The sequence below is a fragment of the Rhea pennata genome, chromosome 14 (assembly GCF_028389875.1).
Source record: "Rhea pennata isolate bPtePen1 chromosome 14, bPtePen1.pri, whole genome shotgun sequence".
Classification (NCBI taxonomy): Eukaryota; Metazoa; Chordata; class Aves; order Rheiformes; family Rheidae; genus Rhea; species Rhea pennata.
In genome coordinates, this window is record NC_084676.1 from 5,856,832 (window position 1) to 5,873,271 (window position 16,440).

Sequence of the window (16,440 nt, forward strand, 5' to 3'; positions counted from 1 at the left end):
ATGTAGGAGTTTCTGCAGATATTCCTCCAGGGAAATGAAATGTGCAAATGAAATGTCCAATGAAATGTCCTGTATGTCCAAGGTAGCAAACTGTATGCATAGAAAATGTGCATATTCTGCACATACACAGAGACACTGCCATACAGGTCAATATAGGTCAGTACAAGGCAGACTACAGGAGTTTGTCCCAGATATAAGTCAGGTTAATTTTCAGAGGAAGATTTGGGAAAACTCAGAGTAGATAAAATTATATTGTCAATATTTCACAAATGTTTAACTTTTTTTAATCTCAGTAGTATCTTTAAATAACATCAATTACTCAGTCTGGCAAAAAGTTCAAAGGTTACTTATGCACTACATATTTATTTTTTACAGCTTTAAATGTACTATCATTTTGTTTCATTCATTTTTCTACCTACAGTATCATAAAGTCAATAAGAATGCCTAAATCATTTAATATTCATTCTCTTCACCTCTGTTATGACATCTTGTATTTTTTTTACATCTCTTCTATTTAGAAATTTTTTCATGCCACCCATAATCTTTGTCAGTCCTCTGAAAGCCACGTATTTAAACTTGTACATAGCATATTTTCAATGAACTGTTTCGATTCCCACTTCTCTTTTATAATAGGACAATTCATTCTGAACCTCTAAAATCTATGAGAACTGTGAAGTAGTTCTTCAACATAATTTACTTCATACTAGCCAGCACTGCGCTTTTCATTTATCCTACAATAGCCTTCACTAGCATTGCTAAGATCTTCACAGATCACGGAGCATTGACAAACCTAATAGCAAAGCATTTGCCACCAATTTTGATGATTTTTTCTGTAACTATTACTTTTAACATATGTAACCCGGGTAACATAACCTCTGCAACGGTGGAGAGCAAGAAATGGGTCTCTGTGGACTTGCATAGCAGAAAAACATTATCAGCACCTTAAAAAATTCTCCCATTCTTGAAGTGCTGACAGTAAAATACATCAGGAGGAATTACTGCAAGATGGAGCATTGCGCTTCATCCTGTGTATCTTGGGGGAACTTAAACAACATCTTTCTTCATCCTAAGATTTCCAGCTCCCCTGCTTAGATGAACAGCTCCCCCCCTCCCACTGCCTCAGCAATTAGGACTGAATCGGGATTCCGGTCTGCTCTGAACATTATTCGAGGGATCTGCTGTGGAAGCGGACGGGCGCCTCTCCTCCCGCCAGACTGACCTTCGGAGGCTGCCCGGCCGCGAGCCCCGCGCTCCCCAGCGAGGCACGGCACGGCACGGCACCCTCGGGGCGTCCCCCACAGCAAGGTACGCCAGGCCTTTTGCCACGAGGAGATGACTGGCTCCTCTAGTGCTGCATCAAGCACCTTAAGTGTCGTAGCAGAGGGGGAGGGGGAGCAGAGTCCCAGCAATGGCAGGGGGGTGGATTAGTTTACAGCCAACGCTCTTCTGCTGGCTCCATCCTGTGGAACGAACTGTACGAGTTTTTGCTGAGAGTGAGGGAATCAAGTTAACGAATGGCCTACCTGCAGCACATCCCGTCTATCCTTCTGTTCTTCCTATGTGCCTAGAGCCATGCAGCTTCTTTAGCTTTTCTTTTCTATTTCCATCCTTTTAAGTTATGATCACAGTGGATCCATCAAATCTATTCATAGGATTAACTGCATCTATTTTCTAGTTTTGACAGCTACTTTTCAAAGCACTTATTTCTGCTTTGTATGGCGTGAAGCTTGTCAGGTCTGATTATTTAATCCTTGAACCAACATTTGCTTTCTAAAACCTGCTTTCTCCTGTTTACTAGCCAACTCCCATGCGCTCATCATTCTCTAGTTAGCAAAGACAACGTCCAAAACTTCCGCCAAAACTGCTCTCCTAGTTCATTACTTGAGGTGATAGATCATTTGCCAACTATTAAGGGACAACACATTGCATAATGGTATGCCTTGTTACAAACAGTAAGAAAGGAAAAAATGCTATGAAAGGATAAAGCATGTATAACCACGCTGCAAAGCTCTGGTTTAGCTTTGAGCACTGCAAATACCAAGCAAAAATATGTTTCATAATCCATCATTTCAAAGTTATGTACCTGATTAAAATATTCATTTGGAATGTACAGCTTCCTTTGTGCCTGAATACTCACAGAAGAAACTACTGTACGGTAACTATCAAATTCAACAGATCATGTGCTTTGTAATCTTTTTATTTATCTATCAAATCAAGCCTGTTGCTAGTCTGAGCTTTTCTATAGAAGAAACAGGTTGGTTACCTTTGTAATAGCTAGTATGCTGGCACGCAGGGTTCTGAACTGCACTGGCCTAAAGAGACAGCAGCAATAAAGCAGTTAGTCAGCTCTCACACTCCTGTTATATATTAATCATATATGGAAGCTCGTTAATGCAAAGAATGAGGTTTCCTTAGAAGGCAGCATCTATCCTGTAGAGTCACATTTTATAAGACCAAAAAAATCATTCTCTTCAAAGGGAGAGATGTAACCTTAGCTGGACCTCTGGCTTGCAACGCACCCATCTCCTGCACAACCAATACCACCCTGATCACACAAAGCCTTTGCTCAGAAATTTGAATCTCTGACATCAGTCCTCAAACAAAAGAACAGGTAGTGGCAGCTTTTCTGTGATACAAATGCTCATCTACCCTCTACTATTTTTTTTGTTTTGTTTTGTTTCTTTAATTCCAAGAAAGTTCTGCAGAATATTCCTCTCTCCTACCCTGCCAGCTACCAGACTGGATGAAGTGGCAGATATCATCCAAGCAGACTCTTAATAGGGAGAAAAATTCAGCACATCTTTTCAGGGCTTTCTAGCCCTATGTATGAGCCTTGCTGACTACAGCAGTAATTATTAGTATCATCATGATCTAAAAACCAAACATAACACGTCTGGCTAATATTAACACAAGATATGGACAAGCTACCACAACGATGCAATTTATTCAGGGAAGCTAGAGAGGTTGTGCATGCTGTCATTACCATCTATGTATTGTTGAGGGCTCTGTAAAAGGTACAAAATGCACAGCTAATTCGTGCAGAAACTAAGGAGAAGCTCCAGAACACCAGACAACGAAGGGGATATCAGGGGGAAAAAATCAGAAAAAAATTAAGCTAGGAAAGACAAAAAAAACTGCAGCATGTTAAAAAAAGCTCTAAAAGACTACAGAAGGATATAGCATGGTCGTTATTAATGATATTATTTAAATAAAATGTGATCATTATTAACATAGGTTACAGGAAATAAGTGTAAAAATTATTTTCTTTCTATACTTGTGCCTACTGAATACTAAGGATGTGTAGAACATGGAAAATAGTATACGAAATGGGATAGCCACTATTCAGATACTCAGATTTAACACCAATCGCAATTTAGGCATGCATATATTCACTTGTTAATCAAAATGAATTTGTTTTTCTCTAAATGCAAAAAGCTATAGTAGTATCTAAATTCAGATCCAAGTATCTTCCATTATACACATTAGTCCGCTACCTATCACATTTTTTCAAATATTTTAAAAATATACAGTAGTATATAACAAAAATCATCATTGTATCAACCTCTGTGTGGGGGAAGTGTGAGATATGCATATTTGGCACCTAAAGTTAACACTATACACTGAAGAATCTGAATTACTCTTTTGCTCCCACTTCTACTATGCCAGCAAGCAGGACTTGATTTTTTTTTTTTCTCTCTTCAACCAATATAAAGAATAGTAATGGTTTTTACACACTAAGAACACAGGGGTGTGAAAAAAAACTAAATCATCCTTTTACCTGCTGAGTCTTGATTTGCTGACAGCCTAAACAAAATCAGTGTGGTTAGGCAGAGAAAACAGCCTTACCTATGAAATAAGCTAGGAGGATGGCAAGCAGAACTGCAGCAGCAATTGCAGATAAAGCAGCACATTTCCAGCTACAATACTTGGAGGGCTTTTTCAGCTTGAACGCATTCCTGGAGAAAGTATTTCTAGGTAACAGTCTGGGGGGTGGAGTGTAAACTGTTCCTGAGGTCAACGGGTAACCAGGGGAGGAACTACTGAAGAGTGGAGTAGTTCCAGAAGATGTCTTGAACAAGAAATGCCTGTAAAACAAAAAAAATGAAACACAGCTGAAAATGGGAAGTCCTGTGAGAATAAGAGAGAGGTGAGAATGTATCCTATTCCTGTTCCTTCCCAGCTTCTGTAATGTCTTAAACTCAAGAGAGTTTTGTATGGAGAAATAAAGAGCTGAAAACTCAAAATCTTTTTGCCACCAGTGCTTAACACTGTCAGTACATCAGTAAGGTAGATAGATAATAAAAACAAAAAGCAAGCAAGCAAACAAAAAACAAAAAAACCCACAGTTTTACTTTTGTCAGGATATCCTTTCAAACCTTTCTGTAATTTGAAACAACTTGATCGGATATTAGCTAAAACACCAATATGACCAATTAAGTGATTTTTCATGCCAGATGAGATGGCACCTCAAGCGGGAGCAGCCTAGTAACAGAGCTCAGAAGTGACGTGACTATCACTGCCTATTTGCCTGTACTTGATGAAGATAAAGTAGGTAGTTACAATACAAAATACCTGTATGTTTATTAGTTTAACAGAACTCTTCACTTTACTAGAAAGCATCCTTTCTGAGCTCACAGGCTTAGATGATTTCCCTGTGGGATCTACTACCCAAACTCTAAGATCAAAAAATCTGCTAGTCTCATTAATAACCTTGGAAAAAGCTGCCAGGAAAAAATGCTGAGACGCACTTCAGTACTGTAGGAAAGAGATTTTTGCCAGAATTAGAATAATCCTTGTTTTTTTTTTCTTTTTTTAATGATATTGAGGTTTGGTTTGAGTTACTAAAACCATCATTGAAAGCACAGGACTCAGCAGAAAAAGAGGACTGTCCAGACTTATGTGAGGAAAAAAATAAGGGAGAACATACAGTATCCAACAAATTCTCATAACATGTTGCCAACATTTGGATGCAGAAAATGGGGAAAACAATCTGGCTTCTCTAGATGAACTCCTCATGGTCAGGAAGAACTGGTTACAAGCATGTTCCTAGTAAATCATGAAAAGAGAAGCACAGAATAAAGGCAGCCATCTTCAAGAACGTAGGCTTTAATACTCTGGATCAACAAGACTGAATTAATATCAATACATCAATATTCAAACACAAATGGTTCACTGTCAAATAGAAAGAACGGTGCAGCACAGTACAGCACTAAGCAATATCTTCATTAATTACTTGGTCAGTGGAATAGAAAGACTGTTAATAAAATCTGTACATCAAACCAATCTGAAAAAGGAGTACATGGGAGCAATTCTGAAAAAAAAATGCTAATAATGGCATTAAAATAGAACATTATCTCAAAAGATAAGAATAATAAGAAAATAAAGAAATAATCAGCTGCACAGATACTAGAAGGAAAATAACAGCTAGGCATTATTTCTGGAAAAAAAAAAAAAAAAAAGTGATGGTTGCAGCAGATACCAAACTGAATACAAGTAAAAACTGTCATATTGTGTAAAATAAGAAGGAAAAGGAAAAGGGGAAGCAAGGAGAAAGAGGGAAAAGTAGGAAGAAGGGGAAGGGGGAGTCAGGGGAAAAGGAGAAATGTCCTCCATGTCCATTTTGGATAGGACAAATAGTAGGGGACCTAAGTTTCAGCAAGGGAAACTTCATTTAGAAATCAGTGGAAAAAAAAATCTTGAACTGTGTAGATATTTAAGTACCAGATAATCTGTTTATTGTGCACTCTCCAATACTGGAGGTGTTAAGAAGTAGGTACCAGGAAAATTTTGGACAAAGCTCCTGTTGCTTTGAGATGGAAGACCTTTCAAGACCCATTCCATACTCCAACACTTCTTCATCCTGAGAAGCAACAAGTGCTTCCTGGAATCAATGAGACTGAAGATACTCAGTAATCTGTAAAATGAAAATTACAGTCAAAAAAAAAAAAAAAGTCTTATTTCAGAGGCAAAAACATTAAATGTTCTTTTTCTAGAGCATCAGAATCAAGTAGGTCACTTGCAAATCACCTGTCAGAACTTTAAAATCCATTTTAGTCACTGTTATTACAACAATTTAAAAGCTTGCAAATGAAATGAATTTCCTAAGTATGTTTTCCACCCCATCATCAGGCACGTGAATACTTCTAAGCATGCAGCCTACTGTATTCTTACAATACAGAACACCGGAATTAATTTTAAACAGTATTAGAGCATTTGTTTTGAAATAAAACCCCGAGCATAATAAACTGCATAGGCTTTGCAGACAGTAAAAGGAAGGCTGGCTGGGCTTCCCAGTTCTATGATTAAATACTCACATTTGAAGACAGTCTCTGAAAATCTACTTTTTTTATGCAGTCATTAACCAACTCCATTAACAAACATTAAGAATCGCTTATTTTGACACTGCAACAATACACTTAAAATAGCTATTGGGGAAGAGACAGGGGTATCGGGCTGGTTATGTTACACTAGATTTAGTGGCATTTCGGTTCCTGTTGTCTGATTAACACCTGATTAACGCTTGTGAGCACACCCAGTTTCAGCCCTTGCTGCTTGCTCTCTGGTGTTGAGAATAGCAACTAGGGACTGAAGCGACACGGAGCACAAGGACGGACGGAAGGGCAGAGAGCTGGCGAGGGAGATTTGATGCAGCGAGGTCTAACGCAGGCTCATTTCTCATGTTCACGTGAGGTCTGCATCTGCCGCAGCCCTGGCCCTGCTTCTCCCCATAAATCCGCATGGCACTGGCGGCCCTTTCAGGCTGGGGCTTAAGGGTCTACAACAGACAGTTCTTACGGCTCTTTTTCTGGGCCCAAAAGCAAGTTTTATAGAATGAAACCGAAAATTGCAATCCTTAGCAGTGTCTTTGTCTGCAATGTTAAGGTTTTTAACCTGCGAATTTTATGTCCTCTTTAGCTGAGATGGCAGCCACAGTACCAATAAAAGTTTTAATACAAAGCATTGTTAAAGTAAACTCAGATATATAACGGAACTCTGTTCCCATTAAAATTGAATTAATGAGTATCTCGAAATGTTTCAATGGAACATGCCAATCATATCCTGTTTCATGTGGAAGAAGAAGAAGAAAAAAAAGACTCCCACTATGATTCACTTTGAGATATACGAAGCTTATAAAGGAAAGCGAAATACTTATACATGCAAACACGACCTCTCTTACATTGCTACCACTGCCTACAGCTTCACAGAAGCAAAACAGGCTGACTGAAATGACACAGGGAATTGTGTCATTCCCACGGCAAAAGAGAGAAAAAATACTGTTGGAAAAACTCTGAATTTTGTCACATATGCAAGTCCTACCCATGTATTTTGAAAGCTGAAAGATTACTGACTCTGCAGGAGGACTTCTGACAAAACGGCAACCATCAGAAGATACCGTGTCATGTAAAATATGGTAATTAGGTCTTCTGAAGTTATAGAAAATCATTTAACTAAAGATACGTTAAATATTCACTAAGCCATTTTGGAAACCTGGCATTCTGTTCAGAAACTGGCGACCAGATTAGCAGAAGTACCCAGACAGTAGTAGAGGACACTAGTAAGACTGAGAACATAATGATAAAATGCTTGGAACCGCCAGAGTTTTATGTCCAGACTCAGCTTCAAATGGAAATAAATTGACTTGTCTCAACCCTATGCCTAAAAGCAATGATCTACAGCTATATTTCTATGTGAGATTTGACATGCTCTGCCACAACCAACAGTCTGTGGACCTAGCTGCACGGAGAGAACACAAGCATTTATCTACATTAATTACAGTCTCACAGCAGTAAGACTGGGAGATATTGCACACTGACTGCTTATCAAAAGAAATGACCTGATTTATACCAATGCACTTAATTTCAAATAGATTCCATATCAGAATTAAATAAATAAATAATTTGATGTGTTACCTATTCATCTATCAAGCATTATAAAGAAAAACACATTCTGAATCTCATAATTAGATTTAGATTGGGACTACATACTTAAATTTAGACTGACTAAAGATTTATGTATTTAGGTTGGTGCTAAATTTATATTTTAAAAAACATAGGAGTAAAGTTACTAAGTGTCTCTAATATTTTGTTCATTGTGAAGATATTCTTATACTGGAAAACAACAAAGTATGACTGTCAGTATACAGTGATTAAGCGTCCGCAAACACTATGGAAATACTTTGCACGCTGTTCCCTGAAAAAAAGCTAGTTGTAACTCCCCTATGCAATGCTCTCTTTTACTGCTCTGCAGCTTCACGGGCTGTAAAGGGCAGTAACCTCCTTCGATGGAAACAGCATCTGCCGTCGACATGCAGGATCGCGAACAGCGACCACATCAGAACAGGCACTGCTTCATCATGGACATCCCCGGTGCAGGAGAAAGGTGACATCTGTGAAAGCAGAGCTTGCAAGGGGACATTTGTCCCTAGTTCTGCAAACTAACAGTAAACAAAACAAGCCGCATTTTCTTTCTTTTTTCATTAATTCAGAAATATATTCTATATAGCATTTATTTTTCCCACAGGCCAATAGGACCTCTGGTGTTCAGGGAACAGTGGTCTGACAGAGACAGTACTAACGTCCATATTCTTTGAGAAAACAATTTTTTCTTCTCCCTTCTGGCCAGATTGTCATGTCAGCACACTGCAAGAATCAGTTGATGAAAAAAAATCATTTTTGTGATGAAAAACTGTTATAGAAAGGAAGAACAAGATACTTTCTAGAAGAAATTGCTTCCTTCCTCACACTATCCTAGAAGTATTCTGTATGGAAAATGAAATAGAGAGCTTTAGTGCTTAAATGTTAATAGTAATTAGTAAACAGAAAAAATAAACACTAAGAGTATAGTTATCAGATCAATTTGTTGGTGTTAATTCTTAAAAATGATCTTTAAGCTGTGGTAAAATCCTATCTGTCTATAATTTTAGGTGACATTTACTCATAGAGGAAAAGATATAATTAAATAGGGAGCATAACATGCTGGGTCTCACTGAAAAAAATATCTTCTGTTGTCCGCTAAGTCCTTCTCCAAAAGGGTGGCTATAATTCATTTTATGTCAATAGAAGCCTCAAAGTGGCTGCCAAATTCAGACAGTAACATTTCAAGTCAGTTTTCTAATTTTCACACAAAAGGAAAACAAGATTAGAGAGAACTATGAACTATTCTTATGCCTTTAATGCTGAAAATGAACTCTGAGTAGTTGATTGATGCAAGACGTGGTTACCTGCTTATATGTCTCTCAGTCTTTCCCCAAATGCGATTTTATACCACATACTTGCTGCCAGGTTCTGGCAGAATATGCAGGATTATCAGCCAACTTTACCCCTCTAAGGGCTTCTTCTGATGTGGGAGTTTACTGTTCTCTTGGTCTCTGCGGCATGCAGCAAGGTGTAGTATTTTTGGAGGCTGATACAGAAAACTCTAAATCTGGGTTTATAAGTATGACAATTCTTCAATAACAGAAATGCATTAATGATTAATCGAGGAAAAAAAATGTGGGAAGAAGAAAAATCGGTTAATCTCACTCCAAACTGTCTCCAAATTTTCCACTGGCAGCCACTTTTTATGGTAAGCCTCTTTAAAGAAATACCTTTTAGATTTAGAGAAAAGTTCTGCTGCGATTGGTTGAGGTGATTTATGTAACTGATCAGTATTTTTACATAAATAGTCATGATCCACTGTGAATTATGCATGTATTAATACAATTATTAATTATCAAAAGGAATATTTTTATTTGTCCACATAATAAACTGAAAGAAAATTCAAGCTGGTATTTCCAAAGGAATGTTATGTTCTCCAATATACTACCTTATATCCAAAGCAACAGGACTAATGTCAAAGGAGGAAATCTAAACTTTCTGATTTACATGAGGGCTGGTTTTGCCCTATAACATACCTCAGACTTTTCAAGACGATCAAACTGATCTGCTATAAATGTAAAATAGCTTCTATTTTTCAAAATCATTTCCACAAGTACTATGTGAAGCCTTCCCTCAGATCCACGCCTCTGCTGTGTTCTTTGCCCAAAAGGTTTTCCCGTTTCTTTCAATCTTACTTGCCGGTCTAGCAGAAGGTATTACCTCCGAAGGTATGCCTCACTCAGATCCTCTGCCAGTCACAGCTAAAACTATCCAGAGCTCTTAATGGACATACTGTAAAACAGAAGAAGATAGATGCTTAAACTTCAATCACATCCTCTAATGTGCATCCACCAGCTGCTGTTCACACGGTATTTTAGTGGGCCCTGGTAAGGGGAAAAAAACAAATTTTTGTCTCCAACTAGGTGCGCACGGCCCTACCTAACTTTATAGTCAGGTTTTCAGGAAGAACACATTTTAAGATGTCGTCTGCAGATGGAGCTCTGAAAAAAGGGAGTAGACAGCTTTAAAACTGAAGGGAAGTTTCTACTGTTTTTATTCTCTAGAACCCAGAGACTTCGGTATTCTCCAAATGGACTAAACATAAACAACCCCAAGTTTTTAAAATATTATCTATATGTATGTATGTGTTTATTTTTTATACCTACAAGAACTTAACTGTCCCAATCATGTCAAAACTGGAGATTAAACTGACTAATAGAGAACTATTTAAATTCTACTAAAATAAAACTATGTGCTTATGTAAATGAATCAGCCATTTTAAAACGGTGTGCATACAGGCACCCTCACGTTCAAATACGTGATCCAAACAGACAGAGGGCAGTCCCCACGAGAATACGCAATTTCAGGATATTTCTCAGTTTGCTGCAGATAACCAATTTGTAACTCCCTGCGCACAGTCTAGGAACTAAGAAAACCCCATTAGGCACGGACAAGATAACTCAGAACGGACACACCAAAAGCAGAGTGGCACCTACCACTGTAACAGGAGTCTGGCACCTTGCAGCAGCACCCTGACTTGCACGGATGCTCCACCACCAGCACCCCAGCCCCTGTAAGGCTCCTGATGGCTTAAATGCTGGGCTCTTCAGGTCCCGAGGCAGTTTCAAAAACATGCAAATGTTAAGGCAGTGTGTCATGCATGTTGCCTTAAGCACTAGACTAGCTTGTCACTGCCATCATGAAACTCTTCAAAAAGACACAGTTGGACACACAGAAATGCAGCAATCAAAAGCTGCCTGACAGCAAGGTAGTATACTCACTGTACTAAGAGGCAGGTGCCAGCCTTTTGGCATCCTGATTTGTCATATTATTAAACAAAAATGAAGACGTAACGTTCACAAAGCTGCAGCTGAAAATAGAGTAGATAAAAAAGGGAAGCATCTGTATTGTTTCCCAGCTGCATTAGCTCTGCACTTTCTCGAGCAGATCCCTTTGTACAGAACAACCTGCATTTGGTCTGGAAGGTGCGAATCGAGGTACTCTCTGTCCCTAATCCCTGCAGTAATCTGCCGCCTTCCACCACCCCTGGTCGGACAGCATAACCGCGGCACAGCTGCTGAGAGCTGCTGAGTTGTGACAAAGAGCCGTGAGAAAGTCTACAAACAGATGGAGGAAAAATATGGAAAGAGCAAAGACTGTTGAGCTGGGGATCATTAGTCACTCAAGAATTCCCAAGGGAGAACATCAACAAGGAAAGGCACAAAATCTGAAAGGGAAAAACCAAGGAGGCTAGTAGGGAGGCTAGTCATATCGGCATATGCGGCAACTCACTAACATCGTGGACCCTGGGCCAGGAGAAACCCTTCAGATGCCTCATGCTCCAGGTGGTAAACACAGTACCACCTAGCTCATCAGCTTAAATCCTAGCTAGCTTTTGCAGGTGTAACCAATAAATAATTGCTTTATACTTCAAAAGTTCTGCATATCAGTCTTCTCATCCTCTTTGAGTCCAACTAAAGATCCTTGAACAATCTGACCCATAAGCAGGTGTTAAAAGTTCTTCCCAGTTTGTGTCAGATGAATCTTCACTTAAGCCAAGCTGACATGTTGTTGCACAACAAAGCTGTTAAAAACTGCACAGCTGTTTATTCTCCAATATGCAACAGGCAGCACTGTTGGTTAACGCCTGTTAAAGCAGTAACAGGAATAGCTACAGATGTCAACGCAAAGAACCAGTTACTCTGCATATATACTTGCATTAAATGGAAGCAGACTCAACAATGCAGCTATGGAACAGTTTTAGGCAGCTCTGAATTAGCTCAGACTGTTGGACCTTTGCCTTTTGCGGTGGAAAGACTTGGTCCCTTCTGCTGTAAGTCCTATGTTGCATAGTGCAGTGAAAATCAAGTAATGCCTACATTTGTTACTCCTATAATGATGATAATTACAACAGTTTTTTGCATTTTGACAAGTCCTCTAATTTTTAGCTCTCTGCATCAACTAATTAAATTGCAAAACATTTCTTTATTAAAAGGATATATGTAAGCTCTTCACTTTCTCTTAACTATTTGCTTAAGTAAAGAAAAAAACACTAGCAACTGGGGTAAATTAATAAGCTATTTCAATTCTACAAGTAATAGAATTGTATAATAATAAATTCAAATCCCCAAAATAATTTTGCCATCAGTCTACATATAAATTAACAAAAATAAAAACCTAAATTAAAGCAGTTGAGTTAAAATATTTTTTCAATAAAAATTAACACCGTAAGCATGCCTGCTTCTTCCAGTCAGTCACATTGCCTACTCAATCTTCACAACCCCAAAATTCAAAATGTAAGTCAACAAAATCATGAAAACATGCAATTATTTGCAATTGGTAAAAACTGTGAGCATACGTATAAGTGAGCAGGAGTACATCTAGACTGGTCTTCAGACCCATCACTAGATTATCCTGCCTTTGCAATGTTTTCCTCCACCCTTTATTTTTTCCTCTCATCAGCGCCTGCATTTATTAGGAAAACAGCACTAGAGTAGTCTGCTAAAAATGACCTTTTTACAGTGTTTCTGGAATTCCTCCAAGTACACAGCCAAAAAGTGCATGGAGTCCCTGGGGATGCCTTTACCAGTGCTTTACTGGACTCTTTAAAATGCTTTTCCTTTTAGACAGATCAAGAATCTACCTGTGCTGATCCCATTTTTGTGACCCTTCCTACAACCTTCACATGCAGGAATTGTTCTTTAATTGCTATTCAGGAAAACAAGGGAGTGAAGGAGTCAGTTCTTGCCCTTAAGCTGCTACAGCATATACAGCTATAGCTAAACGACATGCAGTTACATATAGTTTAAGTAGACCACATAAGACAAAGCAGAACTAGAGTGAGAAGCTATTTCGCTACTTGAGGCAGCATTCTGCCATTTGCTATGCCCAGTATATCCTAGACATTTGCATTAACAAAGGGAAGGGAAATTTTGTTTCACTACTCTGTTCCAGAACATTTTGCATCATGCATAAAGATATCAAAATATTGAGATGCTATTCAAAATAGACAAAATAGAGTGTTGTGGAGAGCAGCTTTAACTTGGAATTTCTGCATATTCAGAAACTCCAACTTTACATACTCAGTTCAGAAGCAGCTTATCCTAATAGGGTACAACATCTGAATTCAGTATTCACAAAATTTCAGGTACTGAATTTCCTGAAGTACGCTGAAGTGTTTCAGCACTAAAATCCACATAGTAAAACTTTGCGTACTCTGTTGGCTCTTTGGCAATGACAGCTCTAGATGGTGCACAGGCACTACAGTACACATTCATCCCATTCCTGCCTGGGCAACTGCAGCTACACAAATGCTGAGCAGCTATTTGCTGCTATGATGCTCCATGATGTCACGTTTCTGTACTGCACTGGTGCAAACTGGAGCATGTTGCTCATGCTGCTACTCCATCCATTATTCTCCCATCTCTGTTTGTCCTAGTTTCCTCCTCTCAGACTTCCCTCTAGCACGACTGTTGGAATCAGACTTGCAAAGTAAGAAAATTAGACTGAAACCCAGGAGCACGCTAATACTGTGAGCAACAACACGATTTAGTTAAAAGCTGATTTTAAGTGATCACTCTATCTTCAAAACGAGCTTTGTTTAAATGACCCCACATGTGGACCATTACCCTTACACTATAACCTATAAGATCTTCTAAGAAAACATGAATTTTGTAATCACAGGAAGAGTCACCATCATCCTTTCCCCTGAAATACAGGAGAAATCCTAATATGTAATATTCTTCATTAAAGCCTCGTAACAAATCTTTCTGAGCCAGCGCAAAGAAACTGTAAACAAAGAAGAGTTAACATACACACAGAAGTTATCTTTACAACTATAAGATTGTGCTTTAAAATATTTTAAGTAATAAAGAATGAGACTAATTTTATTTAATGTGGTACCCCCTCCTCCCAAATTCAGTGTTATTAATTGTAATGGTACAAACTAAATTCGTATCAACACAGAGTACAAGCACCAGCATTAGTCCATCAGGCAATCTCAGACAAACATCTATCCACGAACAATCAGAAGCGCTGAGTTTCTAAATGAGTTACCCTCATTTATGAGTCATTACACTTTTGACTGGCATCCACAGACAGCCCTGTGTGTGGTTCCTGCAGCAGAGATGGCTCTGTGGGTGCCAAGAGCGATGTCAACTTCGCTTGCAAAGCTGCAGCTCCCTTGCTGGCCTTTCTCACAGAGGATCCCCCAAAAGCATTTCAGCCTTTGCAACGCTCCCTCCCTGGCTGCCGGGAAACGACGAGACCTGCGCCTGCATGCTCCACCGCTGCATTCCCATCGTTCATCGTCACAAAAAGCAATGATTAAAGAAGCAATAAAGGAATACCTCTTAACTGGAAAATGTAGAAACCAGCACTTTGGGAAGGGGGAGGAGGAGACGGTTTGAAACAGACTGCAGGAGCACAATAAAAGTTAAAGAGCATTAAACGGCAGCTCCGAGCTGAAAGGTAAAGAGAGCTAAGTACTGCAGAAAAGAACCATAAAAGGGGCATCACGGCATGGCATGGTGATGCATTTTTACCTCTTTAAAGATAATTCAGCCCTTCCATTACAGACCCCTATTTCAAAGAAAATGTAACAACTATGTAGCCAAACCAGATGCTTGTTCTGCCCATACAGAAGCAGCAGACTAAAATATAATCAATAGTTGTTTGCCTTGAACCAGACGTAAGCACACTAAAATAGCATAACTAGCAAGAATGTATAAGCATTTTGTAATATTGCAACTCTACTAACAGCAACAAGCTACTGCAATACAGCTAAGTGTAATTACATAAAAAATATTGAGCCGCAAAGGGCTAAACAGAGATTGGTGGTATAGTTGCCTGAAGAAGGTACCTTAAAAAAAAAAAAAAAAAAAAAAAAACAAAAAAAAAAACAAAAAAAAAAACAGTGCAAGCAGCAAAATCTGCAAGAAAAAAAAAGAAGGAAAGATGGCTGCTTGGGAAACTAGAATAGTCCCGTGGGAAGAGTAGGAGAGGTATTTGCTGAAACCGGAATACGCCTGCAGAATAAGTCAAAAGGATGTCTGCTGAAACCAGAGCAAGGTCTAGTCCCAAAATAAGATGCGCAGCATCCAAGGCATACAAAATCATTTCCTCCTCTTTTCAGGAGGAGGTATCTCATCTCCCACATGGGTCTCTTGGCCACGCACCGCAGCTGCATCTCTGGCCCCGTCTCCATTCGTTCGACACCGGGCTCCCCGGAGGGACCTGACCCCGGCTGTCGCCTGCTGCCTCCAGGGCTGCGGAGGAACCCTGTGACCAGCAGCAGCTCCGCCGCCGTGCTCAGGCCCTGCGGGGCTGCCCAGGCAGTAAAGCACAGCCTGCACTGGGCTCACCCAGGTACCCCTGCCCCAACATGGTCTTTTAAACACTCCCATCACAGCAACTGCTAATTTCCTATTTTTTTTTTATACACTTCTTATACACATATCCGGTCTGACCTATCACATTCATCCTTCCAAGTACGATGCTGTAGTAATAAGAAAGGACATCTGCAAGCTTTGCATATACTTTAAATTTACTTAGTTTGGGGCCTAAAAAGTTATTAAAAGTGGAGTATTTCATCAACATATTTTGTTGATTCCATTTAAAAACAAACTTATTTCACATCAAAGGGAAACTAAAACAAATGTGACTATTTCCTCTCCCCCTCCCCAATCAACACCGAAACAAGAGCCAGGAAGAAAGGATGCGTTCGGAAAAACTGCTGTCTCCTACAGAGTCTGGGGATTTAGCCTGAACTGCCTAAAACTGGAAAGGAAAGAAGGAATGGAAAATCATTCCTACCAGAAAATACCAATATGCAGATACATGTAGTGTTATTCAGTGATTTCAGTGCTTTGTACTGTTAGATAAGGAGACGTCTGGAATCTAAATTGTGATCTGCATTTTGTAGTGCTGACAAAGTGTTACCTCCAGACAGCTCAGGCATCAACTTTTTGTTTCACAATCAGTAATGTGACCACTTGCATATTACTTCCACTTGGGAAAAGAATCTACTGAAACAACTGAAAAGTGAAAAATGAAAGTTGCAAAACTCCCTTTCCTGATAAAAGCA

General features: G+C 39.2%; 1 protein-coding gene across 1 annotated transcript in view; it reads right to left on the bottom strand.

Annotated features, from left to right (window-relative positions):
• The window catches only part of TENM2 (teneurin transmembrane protein 2), a 592,828-nt gene that overhangs the window by 160,405 nt on the left and 415,983 nt on the right, over positions 1-16,440 (bottom strand). The window contains exon 6 of the mRNA XM_062587647.1: positions 3,847-4,085. Coding sequence (XP_062443631.1) covers positions 3,847-4,085 — 239 coding nt within the window. The remainder of the gene's footprint in view (positions 1-3,846; positions 4,086-16,440) is intronic.